Below are 25048 nucleotides of genomic sequence, written 5' to 3'. Positions count from 1 at the left end.
GTTAATTATGAACATATATACACACACCTTCATGAAAAACATTTTGACTCCTATTCAATTTATACTATGACCACTCAGGAACAATGACAAACTAGAGTCAACACAACACTGAAAGGCAGCCTGCTCTTCATTTATTTATTTACTTTTTTTGAAAAAAATTCACCATTGTAACATGCAGTTCCATACTTTTCAGACTCTGTAGCTGTCAGTCCTGTTTACGTCCCTTTATTGTTAACAGTATGAGCTGAGGACATATCCTCAGTGGAAACTAAGTGATTTGTGAGAATCACTTTCTAGATTCTAAACCAGCTTTAAGGAACCGATGAGTCAAAGATTTGACTATCTACAGTTGGCTGAACTAAAACAAGTGACACTAAATGGTGTCATTAAACACAGTGCAAAGGCTAAAATTGACACTTGCTGAATAGTCATTGGTCATGCTCAAAACGATACAGAAGAAAGGGTTGGGGAAGTTCAGTACAAAAAACAGTTACTAGTTGACTTGTTCCATAACATTCCTTTTTTGTTAACATCCACTCTGATTGTCTCTTTCAGCTGCATCAACATTTACGAACTCTGGACCCTTTTTCACAGCGCATTTTTAACTAAATAAAAAATGTAACAGTATGGCTCCATTAAGAAAAACTAAAATTAAAAAATAAAAAAAAAACTGAGTGGGGAACTGATAGTTGCCTATATTAGGCCAAGTATAATGTGCTTGAATATAAAAGCACCAACAGCAACAGTCTTTTTATATCCATTAACACTCAAGTAACAAAAGTAAACTGACCGGTTATAGAGATTTCACATGAGAAATCACAGTCAAGTCCGCAGCTTTCAAAAGTCCATATAAAGCACTTCAGTACGTATGGTTTCCCACCCATATTTTGTCTGTCTGTGGATCCTAGGGTTTATTTTTACTCCATGGATTATTTCAGATATAAGTTCTGCATTAGTTCAGACAGAATATTGATCTAAAAATATCTGGACGAATCTCAATTGGCTATTTCGCACAACAGTAGTCCACTGACACAGTGTGCTTACTTTTCAGCAGGTTCAACAACCGCCTCAATCCTCTGCCCTGCTTTGAGTCTTGTAGGCCTGTTTGCGAAGGTGGTTTTCTATTTCCTCACGAAACACCAACATGCCTAAGTGAGAGTGAGAGGCTTCATTCATGGCCTTTGACTGGATGCACATACGATACTGTTCTGGAGTCAGTTCGTCTGCACACAGCTTCTCATGCCATAGGTGGAACAGACCTGATACAGGAGTGCGCATCACTATCAGGTCACTCCGCAGATACTTTCTGTATAAGTGGACATCTTCTACTCCCCAACCTTTCACTTCAAGATCAAATCCTCCTTAAATTTTGATTCACAGAGGAACAAAAGAAAACAGAAGTTTAGTTAAGTTTTTTTTTTTAAATTGGTATTTTATTTAGTTACTCATTTTCATGGCAATGCAACTTACCAATGCTGAGGAAATCAGAACGATACTGACAAGTCATTCCAAATCCAAAGTCCCTCCAGAATCCAGCATCTTTTTTATGAATCTATAAATAACAACGATATTAATACCATTATTAACACTTGTGTATTGAGTACATTCATTTATTTATATGAATCTTCTGAACAAAATGGCACCATATTATATAATATGGTATTTAAAGGCTACAAAATTAAAAGCATGAGTGAATGAACTGGTTACATACCAGTTGATGTTCAATGGGAGGAAGCAATTCAAGGTTTCCATATACTATGGCAGGATTGTACAGACTAAAAACTACCGGGTAGAAGACTCGCTTGCCTTAGATAGAAAGAAATGGGACAAATTTACAGAGAAGAGTGCTTCAACCTTGAAAGACACAAACAAGCAGACAAGAGGACAGGCCTGGTGTTGTATTCTGTTATATTCTTATCCATACACAGATTAAGTGGTTTTTTTTTTTAATGTTCACATACCTTCACTAAAAATAGTGTCCATCTTCATATTATTATGTCTAGTATCTGGTCATTGCAAGACTGCTATAAATATACCGAAGGTAAACACACCTTCAATGCTGCTGCTGAAATGTCATACCTGGTGTTGTATTCAGACGACACGTGCTGAGAAATTCAAGTGTGAAGTAAATATCTACATCGCAGAAGAACATCAACACATCATTCCCTTTTGTCCATGCATGAGCGCCAATGTCCAGCCCTCTTCCACGTGAAAACTCCTCATCCACAGGGATAAGAGTGTAGTTGGTGAAGCTCTCCTCACTTAGAACAACAGGAGTTGCAGTTACATAAACACAATCAATATCAAAGACAACAGCCTTTGACAAGTAAACATCCTTTAGAGCAGAGGTATTCAACTTTGATAGTGGAGGGCTGGTGCTGTGCACAGTTTGGTGATTTCCCTGCCCAAACACAGCTGGTTCAACTCATCTGTTAATTGTCAGGTTTAATGGGTGTGTTTGAGTAGGGGAATTACACAACTGTGCCGGACAACAGCCCACCAGGACAAAAACAGCCTGGCTCTAGAAGCACATGTCTGTCACATTAGTTCAATCTGTGTTTACCACAATTACTAATTTTCTTCAAAAACTATAATGAGAACACAGAATATAATATATGCCTTTGGACAAGCAGACTCCCCATTTGGTAAGTTTTTGTTCCTCTTTTGCAAGAAAAAAAATTGCATCCAGCCAGGATTTTCTGACTTCCCTAAAATGTCCAGTATTTGGTTTTGATTTCTTGTTGAAATTTGCTTTCTACAGTCTACCCTACGCCTCCATCCTGCCCCCAATGTCCTGTTTTTTGAAAACCACAATATGTTCAATATAGTCACTCTAGTTTCTGTCTTTGTACTAGCTTGGAGCCTCGACAGGGAGTTAAAATTTAACTAGCTATACTGAAAATAAAACTCCTTTGGGGCACAAACCTGGACATTTTTCGTAAGGATGACTTCACCTCTTGCAAACCCTCTTCTCCAAAGTAGACTACCGTGAGATGCACTCGCTTGTCCTGCAGTATACAAACTTCCCTGAAAAAAAAAAAAAAGGCACATTAGACTGACTTATGCAATGTAGAGTACAGGCTGGTTTCTCACACTTATGCATGAAATTCCACCCTCCAGAAAAAAAAAAGAATCCCACATCATTACTGAAAAACAACTGATTGTGCTTTTCAGTATAACTGGACTGAACCTGGCTTGGTTTTATCTATGAAATGCCCACATAATGACCAGCTTATTCTATAGAATCTTAGTCAACTATGCTCACCTGAAGTTGTGTAGGAACTGAACAAAAGCTTCAGTTCTGCCTGACAGAGGCACTATAATGTTAATGATTGTGCTGGCTGTGTCCACAGATGTGCTCCTGACTTTCATCAGGGGACCAAAGGGACGGAAGAGAGTGACGTGACGGAATTCTTGGGAATTCTCCTTCGCAAAGTACAGTTCATACAGTGTGCCTTTGTCTCGCTCAGTCCTGTAAAGCCCTGATAAAAAGCACAGGGAGTAAACAAAATACAGAATGTTTTTAACCAAAATAGCCTTTCCTGGTTCTTTTCCATTACTCAAATGGAAATATTGTGCTCAGATCACACAAACATTACCAAGACTGCAAATGATCAGTTCTTACCCTCAACAAAATGGCTCTCTGTGAAAGTCTGTCTCTGCATGGGCATGTCATCCTCCTGACCATCCTCTTCGTCAGGGTTGTTAATAACATCAAGGCCTGCCTCAATCACCTCTACCAGATCGTCTCGCCGATCCTTGCGTACAGGCTTTTCCTCAGGATGCCGAGTCAGGCCCATCTCCAGCTGGTAAACCTTAGTAGTGGTGAAGCTCTCAAAGGGCACTAAAGCATACTCACTGGGTATCCTTGCCCCAGTACTCACCTCAGCCTTATCAATCTGAGAATGCAAAAACTCCAGGAGGTCGCTCGGTTCCTGATCTTTGCCATCAACCAGACCCTGTGGTCCAGGGCTCTCTTTCTTCTCTTGCAGGGTCTTCAGCTTGTCATTCATCTCCTGTAGCTCCTGCTTGAGCTGTGCGATCTGTCTCTTGAGGCTGGCAGCTCGACTGAGGTGCCGCTCCTCTTGTTCCTGCAGCAGGGCCTGGTAATATTCTTTCCCATAAGGCTCTCCTCCAAGGCCAGGCAACACATGACTTACATCTGCAGGAGGGGTGCATTCCAGCAGGTAGGCAAAGAAAAGCAACACAAATAGCAAGAATATACCCAGGAGGAGCCAGCGCACCCGGCCCTGCAGAGGCAGCCCTCGCCTGGGCATAGCGGAGAGACTGGGTGCTGTCGATCAACCACGCCTCCTCATTTCTGCTATGGCAAAACCTCACTTTACACATGGAATAAATCCATTACACATCTACGTGGACTTCAGGCAACACACAGTTATACAATTTCCATGTAAAAGGGAAACTACAAGTGTAGAGTGCAGGGAAGTCACGCATCTCTTGCAGTCATGATGCATTTCTAGGACAGTTTGTTGTTAATATTCAGATTCTTTAGAAATATGCAAATGTGTCGTCGCCAATCCAGTTCGTTCATCTCGACCACAAAAATATGCCACCTGTAAAGAAAGAGGAACAATTAGTCAAACTGAACAATGATTAAAAAACTGATTTAACCAACAGATCTGACAGCTTTAGGGTGAAGACAGACAGAAAACCTCCGATACCATCATGTTTAGAGAGGAAGTAATATGCATCTAAAAGGTTCACGTTCAAAGAACAATTCTGCTAATTCAAATGATCAGCAAAAACATAGTCAACACCACAAGTAAATCATTCACCACTGTATCAGTCACCGAGTACTTTCAAAACTTGCTCGATAGATAAACTACTAACTACAAAACTGACTGTTCTTTGAGCGACACAATGAAACTCAGCTTTACTAATTAACCTACGTTACAAACATAGATTAACGTTTCCGAGAAAACTCGGGCGTCAGCAGATTTCGGCAGCAGATTGTCCAACAGTCTGAAAAAGAAAATTCCTTAAATTACTTTAAATGCATAATATTCACCATATTAAAATCCTACACGCCGTAATACCGAGGCTGTTAATTTGGATGCCGTTAAACAGTGCTGGTAGCGGATCTCCGTGAACAGAGAGACGCAGCAGCGGCAGCAGCAGCTTGTTTTAGGAACAGCTAATTGCCGGATGCTGTCAGAAATGCTCCCGTAGAAGTTATTTTATTTACAGAAGTTAACGCAATAACCATGGAGTTCGCTTACCTTGGTAGCTATGCTAATGTTCACTGTGTTAAATTGTGAGAATAATCATTATTTCCACAAAACAAACGTGGGAACTAAACGCCACGGGGCACAAAACACGGAAGAACAGAGAAAAATGGGGGCCGTTTCCGATGGTTTTCATCTGGATTACTTCAAAATAAAAGCACACCTTCAACAGCAAAAGCCCTCTGTTGAATCCGGGACTTCTAAAGCACGATGTCATATTTAGGGTTACAGTTTGTTCGTTACAAAATATAACACACCTTAAATATATAATTACTCATTGTAACCAAGCCCTCCTATTTCTGGAAATTAAGTGCATTGTCCTATGTGAATTCTACCATTGCGACAGCACAGAGTGGTGTGACTGAAATAATGTGTAGACCTGTATGAAGCTTAGCAATCACTAATATATATATATATATATATATATATATATATATACATATATATATATATATATATATATATATATATATATATATATATATATATATATATGTGTGTGTGTGTGTGTGTGTGTGTATACACACACATATCATATGCTAGTATGTGTATTAGTATTTTATGGTGAAATGAGCGAGATTTTGGCTCAATATAAGAGGTTTCTGACAGGTAATGGTGGACCTAACTAACCAGGGCCCTGCTTGGATGGGGGGACCCTCCAAAAGCCTCGCAGTTAAATAGGTTTTGGTTTCTAAATTCGATACTTTCTGTTATAGTAGACATAAATACTAACTTCCATGATAAGTTCTGAGTGTTGTGTCTTTTCTCTGCCTATCTGCCTGCTCAAAAACAAAAGTGGCTCCTCTGGGGCACAAATCTGTCTTGTAAATAACATGGCTAAAGAGAGCAGGCAGAGGAGCAGCCAATTTTAAAACCAAAACCAAAGTCAGTATTTCAGAAGCGCAAGAAGCACTGAGAATGAGCGAGAAAGCTAAAAGTTGTTGATGAATTTCTTTTAGAAAACAGGTGAACCTAAAGGTCCGAACAGTAAATATGCTGCAGGAAAGTAAGATAGCTTGCTAACTAGCGATAGGCTAATATAGAGCAGTAATTCATAACAAGCACAAGCTGATTAAGAAGTAGGATTTGATTCAATGCAGCAAGTAAACATTTTATTATAGACATTCAATCATTTGTTAAGCAGTTTCAGTGAAAATGACAGTAAGTATACCTATTTTTTTTTGTTCTATTTTGATTTTTTCTCTAATTACATTATCTTGAAGTTTAATCCTTTTTGAACTACAGCAAGATTGAGGATTCAACGTTGCAAAAAAAAGTTTATCTTAAATCTTGTTAATATATCTTATATTTGTCATTTTGAGATCATTGTATTCTTATTTTAAGATTCTATTCTTCACATTTCTATTATTGACATTTTGTACTTGTTTTGGGTAATTTTGTTGAGTAAAATTAACTCACTATATTGGCAGGTATACACATATTTTCACTTGCCAAGTTACCATATTTTGCAGTGAAAGCAGAACTTACCTGATTGTTAGCTGTTTTACCCTTAAAAACATACCAACCAAAAGAAATGCAACATTAGAAATACAATTTTTTCTTTTCTTGATTTTTGTGGGAGGGACCCTTGGTGCATAACTGTGCCAGGGGCCCAAAATTTGGCGCTATGTCCCTGGCAATGCATGAAGGGAAAGTGGCTTTCCTTGAGCATCTTACATATAAAGGCAATACATGCAAGTTTGACTTAAAGTGTTGTGCTGTAAGAGCCTGAATTTATTCATATTCATATACACAGTACAGAAGTGAAATATAATAAAAGAAACAGCCAAACATCTTCTATCAGTTTTATTGATTGCAAATTAATAACATTATAACAACATAACAAGGAATCACACTCATCTGCATTGTTATAATTGTTGCACAAAGAATGTCTTCACAAGGAATCAAACATAACCGGCCATGAGACATTAAACTCAATGTAGCCATGGTTTAATTTCAATTTAATGTCCCAGAGGTACCACAGAGATACTTGATACTTTTCGTGACAAATTTCAGTGGCAAACTTCTTTGGAAAAACAAACAAACAAATAAAAAAAGGTACATGTTCCTATCACACAGGAGAAACATTTTTACTTCTCTAGATGACATTTGCATCCATTCTTTGTACAGTCATTGGCAAAAATTTATAAGAGGAGATGGTAAAGAAGCTCCCTTTGATTTCTGGGCTGGAATCAAGATCTTCTCTGTCTTGCATTTATAAGTGGAGGCTATAATAGAAGCGGCACAGGCACTTGAAAGACATTTAACATGGACATTAAACTGTGTACACAGTCATGCAATGATACAACATGGCCAACAGGGCCTTGAGGTAATGATTAACATACCTACGAGCTGCATGTAACATTCCAGCCAATTTGCAGTCTATTGCCTCTTTCCACACACAATGCTCGTGCAACAGAAATAAAAGGGAATCAACTTTAGCATCGTATAACGTATATACAGTTTATAATACATTTACATGTCTTCCCTTCTAAGTTGTTTCCACCATTAATTTCATGGTTTGCATTTTTAACTATCAAGCTTGTCCATAATTTTTGCGGGAGAAGGCAAAGCCATCCAGTTTGCATAAACACTATCATTGGCATATCTTGTAAAGACTGGGTTAGTGGCATCAAGTCTGTTGAGCTGTACCGGGCTCTTCTCAGGCCAGTTCGGGTATGACATGCCTAAAAACGAGAACATATCATTTTTTCTGCACTGAGGAAAAAGGGTGTAGAGTGCAGACAGTAAGGCTCTCAAAAGAAACTCTGTTCGTTGATCATTTTGAATGTACGCATTAAGGGGTAAATTAGACAAAATGGGATTTACTGATAACATATGCAATGCAATGAAAGATGTCTTTGGTCCCAATAGTTTTTACATTCATGTCAGTAACCCAGTGTGATGATATTATCCATGCTATGTCATCCCTGGTAATGTTAGTTCATAAAATAGCAAGAAAAACAACAGGGGTTTCTTTGTATTTTACTTTTTTTGCACATTCCTAGATTGATTGGACCTCCGGATGGCTGCACAGAAACACCTCACTGATAGCCATATTATTGCTTAATACACTAAAGGAGCAACGACTAGATGTTTACACAATTACTGGGATCACGTAAGCTAAGTAAGCCTTGCATATTCATATATAATGGAAGAGTTTAATTCAAAAGCCTTACTGCTTCTCTATTCAGCATTGTTGAGTCCATCTATACAAACACTTCATTTCTGTAATATGTAAAAGATATTACAGAGAATGCCAGTATGTGATTCATACCAAACAGATCAAGATTGATTTAGATGGGACCTGTTTCAAATGTAAACCTAAGCAAAACTATAAATAACAGTGCAAATGTAAAAAAACGATGCAGGTCCTACAAAACAAGCATCTTGGGATGTGTTTTTCCCAAAGAACAAGAAAGTGTGTTGTACTTAATGTTACCAATAATACGCAAGTTTAAAAAAGGTCATTAAAAAAGTAACTCATTTTAACAGGCTTGTCCATGTACATCGGAAGCAGGTCCAAAATCAGACATCTGATCATACTCCAAATGCTACACGATAAACTCATCTAAAAATCTTGGGCAGTTTTCAGGGTTCTCTGGCTATCATGCCATTAGCACAATCACAGCACCCTCCCTATGGAAGCTATTCAAAGACAAACAGATCTTATTTTTTTTTGTCTTAGAATCGAGTGAATGCATGGGAAATTCTACCATAGAGCTTGTTTTCAATCCAAGTGGAGGGAAGGGTTCGAGGGAGAGGGGCGTTATTACAGTCCACTAGGGGGGTGTCCTCTTCAGAGAGGGCGTCGTCATATAGCAGGGCGTCTGCAGGCGTGGAGGCAGCGAGATCCAGATAGTCCTTACAGGAGAGAATAGGACAGTTAAGGCTACTGACTTCATATGAAATGAAATGTTGGAGAACCAAAATGGGTTTAAAATACTGATATGCAGTACTGTGCAAAAGTTTTAGTCACCTAAGCATATTGTTTAAAACCATTTATTTTGGAGTAAGCATGCTTTTGCCAGTAAAAATACCATATATCATTAGTATAGTTGCAAGTAAACAAAAATACAGTAAAAATAATGAGAATTTTGTATTTTGAAAAAAGTAGTGAGCTAGTTTGAATAACATTTTGTTCCAGATGTCTCCTCGATGCCACCTGTCAGCACATGAATTTGTTAAATTCCATCACCAGTATATTTGATTTAACTTAATTATTAATTAAGCTTGATTAGCCAAACCAGATATTAGAGGATATCTACAAATACTGGGCTGCCATGAGGAGAGGTTTGGAAAAAAATGACATATGTAAAATCAGTACTTGTTATATTAATATTACTTGTATTTATTCTATTTTTTTTCTAAATAAATGCTTACTGTCTACATTAAACAGCTTTTTAATTCATGTTTTCACATGTCCCTAAAAAACATTCCAAGGTGTACAATACTGTAACAAAGTTTGGAAAAGCATGAACAATCCGCAATTATTTAAAAGAGCTAAGAAAGGCAGCTAATGTGTGTGATGTTCTTGATAGAATAGGTTCCAAGTTATCATCTTGTACCTGTAAGGCAGTAGACATTAGACACTTACCTTGGTGAATCTTTATCATTATAGTAAAACACAAATCAATGACGGTATTGCACACAATAAATAATGTAGCACTTTCTAATCAAATGTAGCAGCCTGTTTTTTTTTACTTTTCAAACTGAACAGGAAACAAATTTGATGGGCTAATAAATCTTGCTGAAGTGAAGCGCATGCTAGGCTGTACAAAAACCAAACCTTGGGTTGGTAATTACAAGGTTGAACATGTTTCCTGGGGCCGTTGTGCACCCACCCCATGAACTTTCATACATATGGCATGTCAGCAGTAAGCAAGTACAAGTGCCTCGGGCATGACGAGATGACTGAGGCCCAGGTGTGCTTTGCTTTGTATGTGCATGTGTGTATGTGTGTGTCATGCTTGTGCACAGTGCATTAATCATTTTGTGCCAGAAGGACATTTCTCTTCATTCTTACTCTGCTTTTCACCATCATCTTCTCCAGCTCTTTGCTGATCTCTGAGAAGGTGGGCCTCTTGTCTGGCTCTTGCTTCCAGCAGCGAAGCATCAAACTATACCTGTTTCAGGAAAGACCTTTTATCAGACATACTGTGGAACATACTATCATTTTCTGTGTCCTGTTAAAATATGTATAATCAAGAAATAAAATATTCCCATTCAAAAAAATATTCTATATCTCCTTTGTTGTACATTGACATTAGCTCTGTGGATCACTTTGATGACAATAACACAACTGATGAAGCAAGAACTCCTGAATTTACAAATTGCTTTTAAAATCTTTTTAAACAGCATGCAGCATGCATGAACACACATTTCTTCAGTGCAGTTCTCTGGTTTCTCCATCCTGTAGCCTGTCTTGAGGAGGTTGAAGAGCCGCTCAGGTGCAATGCCTGGATATGGGTTTCCACCCAGGGTCACAATTTCCCATAACAGCACACCAAAAGACCAGCTAAAAGAAAGCAAGTGCATATCATTAGAAATATTACAAGTACACACAGGTCATAGTTTTATGTATACTAATTTTGTTGTATGTTGTTGTGGGCACTTACACATCACTTTGCGTGGTATATATGTGGTCAAACAATGACTCAATAGCCATCCATTTGACAGGAATACGACCCTGAAGTTGGAATGAAACATGAGGCAAAAATATAAATGCAAATATTATTGTATTCACCAGACAGAAAGAATGACATATATGTGACTTTGTTATTGCTATTGCTATAAATGATATCTTGAGAAGGTCTTGTGAAACTGAAACCGATTTAGGTGCACAAACTCACTGGCTACTGAAAGAGATTGACATTCTTAATAAATTACCTTGCTTCTCTTCACATAAGAGTCTTCCTCATAGACATCCCGAGACAAACCAAAGTCTGATATCTTCATTTTCCTCCCCTCTGCCACCAGAACATTCCTTGCAGCAAGATCTCGATGAACCAGCTGCAAATAAAAATGTTTAAATTCTTCAAATTTCTTTAAACTCTAAAGAAATTAAGACAACATTAATTTAATAAGTAACTGCTTGTAAAAGCAAGACAGATTTAATAAGTAACTGCTTGTAAAAGCAAGACAGATACCCACAATATTTGTAAAATACACTAAAAACCAGGGCCCCACCGATATGAAAATTGTGTGGTTCACACTGATACTGGGCACAAAATTCTAGAAAATATAATTCTGATATAACTGAAATAATCTAGATCCCTGTTTTAAATTTTAAGGTCAAACCCCAATTGTGTTATTTAGGAAAGTAGCTTTAGTGGGTATTTAACTGACTGATGTGATTGTCAATTGCCACACTTCTTAAACTCAAACAGACAGCAGAAATTCTTAAGTAGTATAAATATTGTAGCACTGATGTGAAATTGCCTATAATTTTTTGTGGTTTTGGTTTCTGTTAAAGAAAAAAAAAAACTTTATTGTGTGTGGTTAAAAGTTAGGTTTGGGTACTTTAACCATGATGTTGTTTTGAGTTCAGATTCAGCCTGTTTTACTGTGACATATTCAAACAGTAATTGATTCATATGGGGTTCCTGGGTGGCACAACCTTTTAAGTTTTTCCTCTATCATTGGGAGACTGCAAATGAATCCCAGCGATGCTGTGACCAGAAAAAAGTCACTAATCATCGGTGCATTATCCGTGATATTTTTGCCAATGCCAATAAAACTGCAGGTCGTCAATACTGTTAAATATTATTCGCTAACTGGTAAATTGGTTGACACCTACTATAAACTATTCTTAAATGCAAATATACTATGAAAAAATTGACAACTCTCAGTGAGAATAGTAGTATGATAGCAACAAGATTATATCAATATGTTTACATTACTTTATCTGAAAAAGGACAAAACTATTACAGTGAACCTTATGTTGTTATATGGTCAACCTTTTGTCATAATTAGTAGACTACACTACAAGTACTAGGTTTGCTCCTGAAGGCTTGATTAACAGAAACATGTGTGTTAAATTAGAAGTTTATAAATAATTTAATGCACCAATGGAATATTTCAGGAACACTTACTGTAGGCAACAAAGGTTCTATCAGTACCAAAAAAGATGCTTTGACTGGTAATGATAGTGGAACCCTATTTGGTTCTATATATGTTATGTTTCTTTAAAGAATCATATACAACAGGTTTTCCTTCATAGAGAAGAACCATTTAACCATGCCATATAACATATTTAATATATTCAACCATGTACGCATTCAAATGGTTCTTGTATCCACAGTAATAACAATATACATAACCACTACCTTTACTAAAAAACCCTAGAAGAGCCAATGTGTGTAGAGATGAATGAACATATTTTGGTGTTGCCAATATTATGTTGTTATGTTGTTGACGCAGTTGTAAAAATTTCTGAAACTAAAAACACCTTCCATACTTTTCGCTTGTAGTGCATATCTGACCAGGTACCTTCATTTCAGCCAGGTACTGCATTCCTCTGGAGATCTGCCAGGCGAAAGAGATGAGGTCTCCCATGGTCAGAGCTCTTTCGTCTGGATTCTCCAGGTAGCTGGAGTTACGGTTGGCATCGCTACCCATGTAACTAGGCCCCACCTTTCGGCTCTCTCTCAGGAAGTTTCGCAGTGATCCATATTTGGCATATTCAACAATCAGATACAGTGGACCTGAACAGATGATAAAAACATAAAAGCCAATGGCAAAGACTAAAGAGACAATGCCAAAACAATGACATTTCAAATCAATTTATGGAATACAAAATGTGTAAAAATGTTTTGCGTCATTTAAATCTGAAAATATGCAAAAAAAGATTCATACCATCCTGGCTACAAGCTCCATACATTTTTATAACGTGTGGGATGGTTGACCTGCTTCAGCAAGTAAATTCCGACAAAAGGTCACGAAGTTCACTGTGAGAAGCATTTTCTGTTACAAAGAGAGAGACAAATAATAAATACTTCATAAAAATAGACTGACAATACATTTTTGTATTATAGTTCATATAGTCTATCTTTTGATCTTAGCCTTTTTCACTGTTGGTACATCACACATTTACTTGTAAGTCTGTCATTTGTTCCCAGACAAAAAGAATATGCAAATGACAAATCATAGCTGATGTCTTCAGGCATACTTGAGTTTGTTTGATTGGTCTTATGGTCTTACCTTTCAACATTTTTACAGCCACTGTAGTGTATCCTGCCTTTCCTTTGAGCCGGAATGCTGTTGCTTTCACCACCTTCCCAAACTCTCCTTCTCCAAGAGTTTTACCCAAAACTAAGTTCTTTCGTGGGAATTCCCACTTTGGATCCTCCTGTGCACAAAATAAAACAAATCTCTGCCTTGTAGAATGCTTGTGTGCTAGTGGGGTCATGATTCTTTCAGCAACAGCTCTAAAACTGGGCATTTTACTCATTTATCAATTAATTTCTATTTAACTGTATTTCAAAATGTTCAACTACTACCAAAACACTGACAACACAACAATACAAAACAGAGCAGCATAAGGCCTATGGTCTTACAGGTATTTTGAAGGTGTCAATGGCCACTTGGTTCTCCATGGAGTCCAGAGAACTTCGTCGAACATTGTTGGCGGAGTAACTGATTGGATAGGATTGTGCAGGCCTGCGGAAAGTCATCTCAGCTGAGGCGATGGGTGGTTTGGGGGTGTTCTTGTGATAGCGATGGATGAAGTAGGAGGAGAGGAGGATGGAGACGATAAAGGAGAGAAGAACTGCCGTGGCAATGATGGTCTTACACATATCATCACAGATTGGCTCTGTGTGAGAGACAGAAAAGAGAGTATTATATCAGTGTATCAGTGCGGTTACAGAGATAATGTAATCATCACAATGCTGTGTGGAATTTACAAGGCAACTGATTTATGATTTAATGGAATAACAAAGTTAAAATCCTTAATGATTTAAATGCTAACGTGGCTGCATGTCAAGTTCACTTTAGGACAGCTCACCTTCCATCTCATCCTGCTCGCAGAAGCATTTCTCTGAATAGCAATAACAGGTTCCATACCCTGCTTTAATGCCAAGCATCAAGCCTCTCTCATGGCCCCCAATAATGGGCACACCTAGACAAGACACAAACGGACTGAATTCACGCCTTCAGCAACAGTAAAGGGTGGTCTTTGCACTAGGCAAAGGTTGGCAGCCATCTAGCACCCCAATGGGCCAAGGGCCCCATGAAAATCCAAATTAGATTTACTGTATGTGTTGATGTTAAATAACTTATTCCAAATAACTTATATAATGGATGGTTCAAAGTTGTTACATGACAGACTGCTATGAACAAGGCTATTGAGGCATAATCTACATTGTGCAGAGGTGGTTCTTTGATATGATTTTTTTGGTGTTAAGACAGAAAATCAAATAAAGTCATCAAAGTACAGCAAAGAAATGCAAAACTATTGTCACTACACTCTCAAAGCTAACTTAGTTTTTTCAGTCAGAGCAGTGTACTGCACAGGCTAGGCAGCCCATGCATAAGGCTAGCTTTAATGTTCAACTTCTATGTTATTCTGTACTAAATCATCTCACTATATCGGCAGATAATTTTGCTTGTTTCAAGCATTATGTCCTAAAACCAGCTAAATGATCAGCTAATATAGTGAGATAATGTCCCATAAGTACAAAAAAGTCTTGAAATAAGTTAATAATCTTCTACTATTCTTACAACATCTCAAAATGAGAAATATTAGATATATTTAGTAGATTTAAGATGATTTAACTTGCCAAAACATCACTTTTTGCAATGTAGATGGTTGCACATCAGCTATTTTAAAATGTGCATCCACATTTGAGTAGTGCCCCATTGTCAAGAATACAGGCAAACTGCAGAGCTAACTTCAACAACACAAAAAAAATTATAGCCAAAAAAGCTGGAAATTTGCTCACGGGTGCAATCCTGAGGACAGATGGATATATTTTTGCTTTCAATCACATCACAGTAGCCATCTGGGCATGTACGCAGGTCTGGAGAACAAGTGGAGTAATTTTCTGATATCCCTGTAAAAGAATGTAAACAATCATAATGTGATACACTTACACTGTAAAAAGTACACAATATTTAAACTGAGAAATGTAAGTAATCTGGTTTGAGTTTACTGAACCTCAGATAATAAGTTAACAAAATGTAAAACACAGACAGACAAGGTGAACACAGGGTGGTATGCAGGTTACTTACATTTTTAAGCTATAACATTGAATCATTCTCTACAGTGCTAAAATAAGCCTTGAATTTGTATACATACTCAAATGTATATATACATACTCAGAACTCAAAAATCAAAGCAAAAAAAAATATTTATGTTAAACATATGACTACATCTAAAACCATGAATGTACTCAGTATTCTTCACATTCAATTTAAAATATCAGGACACTGTAGTAAATATGGTGTTTAACAAAGGTCATCAGTTCTGGTCTTAGAGGGTCATGGTCACTGATTTCCCTGCTCAAACACACCAACTAAACCTTGTAACAGATGCGTTGAGTCAGCTGTGTTTGAGTTCAATCAGCAGGCCAGGACCTGATGACCCCTGGTGCTTTGAAAATCAAACAGCACTGCAAACAAGGGAAATGAGAGGTGTCACCTTTATCTGTACCCTGTCTCCACTGACATCTCCCAGTGGGAGCTCCCATGCCTTTGAATGTCTCACACTCTCCACGCTGCCTCTTCTCTGCACAGGTCAGTGAGCGAGGCCTCTCCGCCCTCAGCACCTCCGCTAAAACACAGACACAGTGAGTCACAGACAAGCCCAGGGCCTGGTTATTCCATCTACACTGAGATCACTCAAACCATCCAGCCTACTTTCTATTCAAACAAAACTAGAGTAGGTCCACTGCAAAAGGACATAAAAGTCTGGCTGGCTGAAGACAAGGTACCAAAAAGATTTCTGTTCAATAAAAGAACCACTTTTGTTTCAATAAAGACATTTTAATTGACAGTTATTTTTAAAAAAACATTGTAAATGTTGTGTAAGCTAGAACCTTTTAGCGCATAAAGAACATCTACATTATTTAAATTTAGAACAATATATCTGAGCCAAGAACCACTTCGGAACCTTTAGTTTTAAGAGTGTACTTTGATTACATAGAAAACAGCTACAATTAAGCCACTGGACAGTAACCCAGCATAGCCCATTAGGGGAAGAACGCTTACCTTCGCCGTCAAATATAATGAGGAGATGAGTTTTTGTCTGAAGCTCCTTCAGCTGCTCCTGAGCAACAAGTACATACTGCAGCTCCTGACACTCAGGCCGGTAAAATGCCTTTGTGTCGTTAACATAGAGAACCCCGGACATTTCCTCTAGACTTCGAGCTACATTGACTGCAGTGTAGCAGGACAGCACATCAGCAGAGACGTTCTTGTCGCTGATCTCTAACTGGTATACAATATCAATGCCCTTGAACTTCAGGCAATTGTCCACACACACTTTTCCAATCTGTGAAAAATGAAACACCAGGAAAGGACACTGTCATTCAACAGGCCATACACATTTCCAAAGTAATGAGAGATATCAATAATACAGTAACAGAACACAATAACACAATACAAACAGCACTTATGTTAAATGTGCATTATGGCCTAGTTTAATATTTCATTTGTCATGTTATGCAGTATTCTGCAGTGAAGAATTATATCCCTCAGCCTCATCGGTTTGACAGAATTCATGACTCACTTCAGGAAACCAAACTGAAGTAAGGTATCTCGATAGCCAGCTACCTTGCTTACTTCAGCTTTTGGATTGTTGTCCTCCTCATCTAATGAGCTACACAACTGCCTAGCAGTTATATTAGATATCTGCCTTCTTTGTGCATTCACTAGCTAGCCAGAAAAAATCAAAACAACTCACTCTCAAAAATCCAAACAAAAGCAATTGTAGTTGTTTTTTAGCAGCAGGTGTAGTTGCTCCTTCCATGTTCAAGATACATAATAAGATTTGGGGTTTTCCTAGTCTTTAAACCAGAAAAAATCACATTCTAGAGACTGCTGGGTGATGCGAGGAGACATGTATACAACAACTGTGACAACAGTAAATTTTCTCCTTTAGGCCAGAGTGTTTTTTTCAGTAGTCAAACAGTCCTGACTATAAGAAAATGATTTGGCTTTACAAATAGGCAATGTTACTTCATGTCAGCACCTGTGAGTAGATTGATGATTTCCGGGACAGCACAAAGAAGTAAGTGATGTTGCTGAATTGAATAGGAACAGGCTGAATCGTGATATTGAAGTGCAGCATCACAGTTCCCTCAGTGCCTGGGTATGTGGTGTCATTGACCAAGTAGTCCAACTGTAGAGAGCGTCTCTCATCCACCGGCACGTTCCTGCTCAAACTCAGCTCTGCACAAGGAAAAAAACAAAACAAACGCTTTTTTTCTGTGAGGAACTCAAAGTGACCAATCAGACTGAAGCAGAGGCAGCCTTTTAGTATCCTTACTGTATTCATGTACTGTCCCCCGCACATTGCCAAACATGGCTTTCTCCTCCCTGAACTCATGTAGAATGGTAAACGTGTCTTTGATCCAGGAGTCATTAGTCATTAGGGTCCCGACAAACTTATTCTCAGTCTGGTCCTTGGGATAACTAGGAGTTGTGTCTCTGTCATAAACAAACACATGGCCAAATACAGTGCCCTGCAAAGGTAAAACAACATCAGTTATACTCAACGCATAAGACAGAAACACAAACACACACACACACACACACACACACATATATATATATAACACCCTGACTTCACAAATATCATTACTCTAAAAAGCAATCTGTTATACTCAACTATACATAGATATATAAATATAGACATATATAGATATATGTCCAAATATATTCAGACACTCCTTATTATTAAATTCAGTTATCTTTAAGGTGCAACCACTATTGACACAAGTGTTCTGTTAAGCACACTCAGTTTTATAATCCCCATAGAAAAGCACTGCCAGGAGAACAGGAGCAGCTGCACATGAGTCTAGAGCCACTATGCCCAATGCCAAGCATCAGCTAGAGGGGTATAAGCTCCCCAGCACTGGGCTGTGAAGCAGTGGAACTGTGTTCTCTGTCAAATACCTTTGGGATGAGTGGCATTTGTGATCCAACATTCATCATTCAACATCAGTACCTGACCTTACTAATACTCTTGTGGCTGAATGCAATCAAGTCCTCTCCTCCCAGCAATGTTTCAACAGCCTTCCCAAAAGAGTAGATGCTGAAAGTACAGATTACTCGGCATTGTACTAGTAGCAACTAACCTCACTACGGCTGAATTCTATAAGCACATCCTCAGAGTCTGTGCCATTCACATAGGGGGCGGTGTCATCCTCATCATAGATGTTGATCTGCAGAGGGGTGTCCAGCCTGTGCAGCATGTCTGCCGTTCGCACGTTACACACTATGATCAGCCGGTAGATCTCTTTCTCTTCGCGGTCCACAGGTGCTGTGACTACCAGCTCTGAGGTGGCGTTATTGACCGCAAATGGCACTGGAGAGTCTGTAGCTTACAACAAAATCAACATCTACGTGTTAAATATGCAATGTGTACCGTTTCCAAATTTTCATAGTTAGACGCTTTATAGAGGAAAGACATTTAAACACCAGCAGGTGTGCTGTAAAGCCTTACTTCCTATCACCATGTAACATTCCACCCTCACTGCAGTTAGATTTTATTTATGTAAGTGAACTTTTTTAACTGAAAAACCTACTCATTAGATCTTATAATGAGCACTAATAAATAAGAGCTTACATTTTCATGATGATAGATCCATTTCTTTGAGTTCTTCTAATAAGCAATACTAATATGTCCTCATATGAAGCTGTATGCAAAAGTTTGAGTGCCTCCAGTCAAATAGCATGTTTCGAAGATTTTCTGAGTGATAATCAGTTAACACATCCTTTACAGGGAACAAACTTAAATACAGTATTTTTCTGCTAATTTTAGTGGCACAGTTTCTATGTATTTCCTGAGTTTAGAAAAAACCTGTTAGACAAAAACCAAACATTTAAATGTACCAAATGTGCCCATAACGTTTGCACAGACTACACTTTATTATTTATTTTCCAAAGATGCTAAATTTAGCAAATAAACATGTAATTTGACCAGGGCACATAAAACTGCACACAACTGTATATTTTGACATATTTTGGCTCACATAAAAACACTATTATTACAGGTACTTATGATGAATAAAGTTGATGTTACAATTGACTTTTGAACTGATTATGGTAATTTGCAATAAATGGCTTATCTAGTTATTGATAGTCATTTACATCAAAGTTTATTAACTTGACCCTCAAGGTTTAGGAGGATATTTCACTAAGCAAGTCAAAAAGCCAAGAAGAGGAAAGGTCAGAGACATTCCTGTTGGATAGTCACCGTTTTTGGTTTAAGTTATCTGTCTAAGAGAAATACTGCTTTCTGAAATAGCCAAAATCAAGAATAATGTGTAGGAGTATCTAAAATGGCCTTTTGCCTTTAACTGTACCTGCTTCCACTCTATAGCTGATGGTGTAGTTGGGACAGATGTCGGCGTGGGTGAAGCGACGAAGCTGTCTTAGAGCTCCAGGCAAGCGGTTCTCTTTGATGTGGGGGTTTGTATCTCGATCAGGAAAGCACAGTTTCTCCATCTTTGTCTGGCCACAGGAGGGCGCTGTGGCATTGATGAAGGTGAGACTGATGTCCACTTTAGAGTGGTGAATGCAGGTTGTTTTCTGAGACACAGGGGCAGCCGCCACTTTCAGGGTCAGCTTCATTGTGTACCCAAATGTGCTGCTGGCTAAAGGAGACAACATCAAAACAGTGTCTTAAAAGATCTGTCTGAACTGGTATCATCTCTCACCTGCCTCACTGGTACTCTTAACTAGAACTAAGGGAGCGTAAAGGAATAGCTTGACAATGTAGATAATTGATAGAAAACACCCATTACCATGTCATTTGCATAATGCTAATTGGTGGCTGTTTGTTTTTGTTTATTGTTAGCAACATTAGGTTATTTTGGACAGAATTATTCTTTCATGACCTAGATCTTTAGGACTCCATGACACTTAAATGATTAAAATACACATCTGTATGCAAACATATATTACTGTAGAGTGATTTAAAATCCACTTAATATGAAGGGAAATATTTTTTGCTTAAAAAAAAAATCATCATATACAGCAAATTTTACAACAATTCTGGTGTCTGAAGAAAGAAAATTAAACACAAGACCTTAACTTACATAAAGAGTCAAAGTCAGTCCACTCCAGAGTTTTGTTCATATAGAGGACTCCAGTGAGTGGATCTAGGTGGAACCATGCCGCATAAAGGGGTGGTTTCTGAACGTTCCTCCAGCATAGGCAGAAGTAAGGCCGCTCTGAGGTTCGCTCCCGCATGGAGTGCACCTGTAGCACTGGTGTCTGGGCTGGCTGACCAACATAAATGGTCTCTGAGTATGTGCTCTGGGGGAAGTAGAGTCCTGAAGAACCTGTGACAAATACATGGGGATGTAAACATACTTGTATATAATTGCAGTGTCAGAATGATGACCAAATGGCCTCTTATCACATTTAAGAAGTCAGAAATTGACAGAAGTTTGATTTGTTAATACTAATAACCTTTTTGGTGCACTTTCATATTCATTTGTATTTAAGTAGTTGGTAACTCACTCTTTGATTAGCACTTGTTAACTGCCCACAATAAAAATTTAGCTCTTTGTGTTCTTACTCTCAATATAGATACACTGTAACAGATTGTAGTCTAAGTGTAATCTTGTTGCTAAAGATTGCTAAAGTATATTGATAAATAATAAAGACAGTTTGAATTTGTAACCCATTCTTGAATTGGCTTACTATATATATTTATTAGCTGATGTGTCAATATGGGAATTATGGGCTAATGCCGATATTTTTCAAGTACAAATCTGTCAATGCAGATATATATGCATTTATAAAATGCAGAACTTGGATTATCTGGATTAGTCTTACAGAAGAACACTTATGTCTATATGGTTACAAATGCAGTAAAATGAATAAATTACAGACACAGTAGCCCATAACCAAAATGTTCTCTTCTTCTGAACTACAATAAAGACATAATCAAATATTGGTTTGAAATATCAGTCAAGTCATCTGTCTGATGTCAATATTTAACTTTTAATCAAATATCTGCTGATACTGATATGATTCAGATATCATTGTGCATCACACATATGTATGAACTGTGTTATATGTTGTATTATAGAAAGAAAGAAAGAAAGAAAGAATAAATGAATGAAACGTTTTTTAACAAAAAGGTGTGCCCACATGGCTGTGCTACTAAAAAATACTCTTTCCTTCCAAGGAGAACTCAGTCAACTCCAATCTTGGGAGCAGCCACATGTGGCATGTGGCACAGCTGGAACCCAGCAGCAGGGCTCACCTTCACAGCAGTTCTTCAACTAGATGAGCCACTTGAGGCCCCAGAAGAAGCTGTTCCTCAACTGGACCAGACAGAAAAAAAACTGAAACGGAACTACCCAGGCACCCCAGACGGATTTCTGGAAACACAGCGTCACTGCCTCATGTTTTTACATTTAGATTCAGGTATAATATGTACTATTATTATTAGAAATTTAGAGCTGTTGCAGCCTTTTGCCAGTTCTAATCATTTTTGACTCATGGAAACATCAGAATAAAATAGCCTGTTAGCAACATCAGTTCACTTTCACTTTGTGAAAAAGTATTAACGATAAAACCTCCCTACCATTTCTCTACCCAATATCTACTTTTGTATCTCGGCCTTGTTATAAAACAGGACCATTCATGAATTCATGTTTGTGGCTTAATGAATTAATAAAGCACCTCCATATTCCTCTGCAGTGGCTTCAATTTAAGTCAACAACAACTGAAGCGGTGTCTCGTATGACATTGACGCTGCTCTTTTAATGAATTTCTCACATGGTCAATATGATGTGGTTTCCGTTTCTCCTTGTGTTCACCTTGGGAAGTTTAATTACTGAGGATAACATAATACTGTGTAGAAATGAATCATTACCTGCAGTGTGCTGGGGGGGTGATCTATGAAACACCATAACAGCCCTGTGCTCTTTACCGGAAAACGGAGACGTGAGCGTTCAGGCTGTAATTATATCCCTCTTGTGTTCCTGTCCGACGACGGTGGGCGGCCACTTAGGAACGTACTAATGTCATTAGCAGACATCGAAACTAGATTTTCTATTTCTGTTGGTGCAGTTTAGGCCTTGGCTCTGGTTTCAGACATTGATTTAATTTAACTGTGCTGGGATGACAAGAGGTCGGATTGATGGATACAATGAGGCCCACCTTCTTGAAGGATGGAGATACACTCAGGCCCACTCTAACCTCTTTTATTAAAAGCCTTGCCAAGACACAAACAAACAGCAGAAGGAATTTAGTTACTCTGTGAGGTTGCAGGTCACTTTTACTGACAGTAGTTGCTTGACTGTGTTTTGACTTTTTTTTTGGGTGTTGTTTTTGAACAAACAAGCAAACGTCAAATCATGTGCACCTTTAAGTTAGTCTTCTTTCTGTCATTAGTAATGAAAAGCGGACAATAAGATCACATGTACACAAGCCCATCAAATGCTAAAGAATGTGCTCATATGGCTAAAAATCAAAGAAGAGTGAAAGAGCATGGATCGCACCATTAATTCTTACTGGTACTGAATTTGGAGAAGCACTCACATCACAGTCTTTGCAACTTCATGTGTAACTGCACCACCAGAGAGAGTTAATTTAATCAGCATTAACATAAATGTGTGTGACATCTTCAAGGCCAAGAACATCAAGGTACATTAAGTGCAGATGAAGTTTTTTTAAGGCATTTGCGTAAGGACCTACCAGACGTCCTTCACCAAATTCAACACCACTGACTGTGTCCTGTGTGTGTCCTGAAGCTTGTAAAAAGCTAATACTTCAAAAGTCAAAGTCAAATTAAAGTTAATGAGCAAATGCAGCCAAGGAGAAAACAGCTAGAACAAACTGTGCATTGAGTGCATAGCTGAGCCTTTTCCTTTGGTGAAGCTATTGTTTTTTAATTGTTGAGCAATCCTGTTTTCTTTAATGAAAAAATGCTGTGTGACACTTTCTTATAATGAATTAAAAACAATATGCTTACTCAGTATAAGGGTCCTATTTAATATGACAAATAAGTTTCAATAACATTAAACTCAGTAGTTGAACTTCTCTGCATGGCAACAGAGAGCCATTAAACTGGTTGAGATCATTCCAAATTTAATTTATTTCCAGGACAAAAGCCAAAAGAATGTAGGTAGTTTATAGCATGCTAATTAATTGAGAGCACAGAAAACAGCATGGTGCACACAGAAACGGCTCAGTGATAGCACTATGGTTTGTCTGAAATCATTTCTGGAGGTGTTGACTGTAGGTGGTGATGAGTGTGAAACAGTAAGAGGATGAATGCACGTTCATGGGATAGAGCAATCACTTGATTAACATAGTCATTTGTCAGAAGCTCTGATGCAGAGCAATGCATAAAAACATGCAAACACCAGAATAAAAAGTGATCAAAAGTACAGTAACACTTTACTGAAGGATATTGCTCATAAGGGTACATGACACCAACATAAACTCACTGGAGCTGCTTTTGTCAACTCTGGTATCAGGTTGACATAACTCCTATGTCAAATGACTTCTTTTGAATTTTTCTGAAATTAGGTTGTGCCATCAAACTTTTGAAAAGTTTTGTAAAGTCAAAAATACAACAACTAGTTTAAAAATCCCAAGATGGCTTCTAGATAGAACGCCCTCTCATCCTATTATTTATGTGCGAGCAATATGTTGACAAATCTGTATACAGGAGGCACATCAAGTCCTCAAAAAAATTCAGTGTAATTGAAATGTAACTGTATAATGCCATTTTGTTTTCATATCCTGCTTTACTGTTAACATTAGTTAGCTATTATTAGCAGTGACACTTGGTGCCCAACATGGCCCAGTGCAACGCAGTAAAGTATTACCTAAAGTACATGGATGACTGGAAATAGACTAGCCTAGCATGATCAAATGTAAGTACAATTTAAAACAAAGCAGCGACAACTAAAACACTTTTGCATTTAGTAAAGACAACCCTTCTAGGAAGTGCCCATATTATTATATGCTTAAATATTCCTTAAGTGCATTTACATTACCAAAAGTGCGTGTACATCCACTGTGCTTATGGCTTTGACCTTTCATAGCCATAGCATGGATCATGACTGTAAACACTATGCAATCTACCGTATTGATTTCAGTTCTGAGGCAAATTGACTCTACAGCCAGTACACACACATACTCACACCCACACACACACTCAAACACACAGCCAAAAAAATGGAGATAAACTTTAACATTTGTTTTAAAACACAGAGAGCATAACTCTAATGTTATTTGATATTCCTGTTTGCCGGCCTCAGTCAGCTCAGCTCCTTGTAAACACTGCTTGAAAATGCACAAGCTATCGTCTCTAATGGCGCCACAATCTTATGTAGTGATGTGAAACAAATCCATTAAGCGCAGCGCATACTAATACAAGCTCCATAATCAGAACAGCTACCTGAAAACACCTGGACAAACCTCATCAGACGTGAAGCCTGACTGAAGGACACAGAAGCTACAGGCATGCTCAGCGAGAAAGCAGCCTGATGAGGAACGCCCTCAAGACAAAGACAAGAACTCGATTAGGTCAACACACACTCCACCGCAGAGATTTAGCATCTATGAGGTCATGAGCTGGTGGAGAGAGAGAGGGGCTCTCTCTT

At 38.1% G+C, this 25048-nt stretch overlaps 2 protein-coding genes across 2 annotated transcripts in view; both read right to left on the bottom strand.

Moving 5' to 3' along the window:
• Window positions 1–57: 57 nt before the first annotated feature.
• On the bottom strand, window positions 58–5365 carry csgalnact2 (chondroitin sulfate N-acetylgalactosaminyltransferase 2). Its single transcript, XM_036574314.1, has 8 exons — window positions 5241–5365; window positions 3626–4574; window positions 3266–3482; window positions 2926–3027; window positions 2080–2261; window positions 1712–1806; window positions 1471–1552; window positions 58–1361 (listed from the first exon to the last, which is right to left on the bottom strand). Exons 2-8 carry the CDS (start codon window positions 4275–4277, stop codon window positions 1069–1071), a joined length of 1623 nt encoding a protein of 540 aa, XP_036430207.1. The 5' UTR covers window positions 4278–4574; window positions 5241–5365; the 3' UTR covers window positions 58–1068.
• Window positions 5366–7039: 1674 nt separating this feature from the next.
• Window positions 7040–25048, bottom strand: part of ret (ret proto-oncogene receptor tyrosine kinase) — a 33717-nt gene continuing 15708 nt past the window's right edge. The window contains 18 exon segments of the mRNA XM_036574311.1: window positions 7040–9110; window positions 10273–10372; window positions 10627–10764; window positions 10865–10935; window positions 11136–11258; window positions 12738–12952; window positions 13104–13211; window positions 13449–13596; window positions 13805–14061; window positions 14254–14367; window positions 15191–15301; window positions 15889–16020; window positions 16458–16740; window positions 17440–17639; window positions 17737–17932; window positions 18548–18792; window positions 19778–20068; window positions 20513–20758. Coding sequence (XP_036430204.1) covers window positions 8931–9110; window positions 10273–10372; window positions 10627–10764; window positions 10865–10935; window positions 11136–11258; window positions 12738–12952; window positions 13104–13211; window positions 13449–13596; window positions 13805–14061; window positions 14254–14367; window positions 15191–15301; window positions 15889–16020; window positions 16458–16740; window positions 17440–17639; window positions 17737–17932; window positions 18548–18792; window positions 19778–20068; window positions 20513–20758 — 3158 coding nt within the window. The 3' untranslated portion in view covers window positions 7040–8930.

Source organism: Colossoma macropomum, unplaced genomic scaffold, assembly GCF_904425465.1.
Source record: "Colossoma macropomum unplaced genomic scaffold, Colossoma_macropomum, whole genome shotgun sequence".
NCBI classification, from domain to species: Eukaryota; Metazoa; Chordata; class Actinopteri; order Characiformes; family Serrasalmidae; genus Colossoma; species Colossoma macropomum.
The sequence above is the reverse complement of the archived record's forward strand: the minus strand, read 5'-3'. Positions and strand labels throughout refer to the sequence as shown.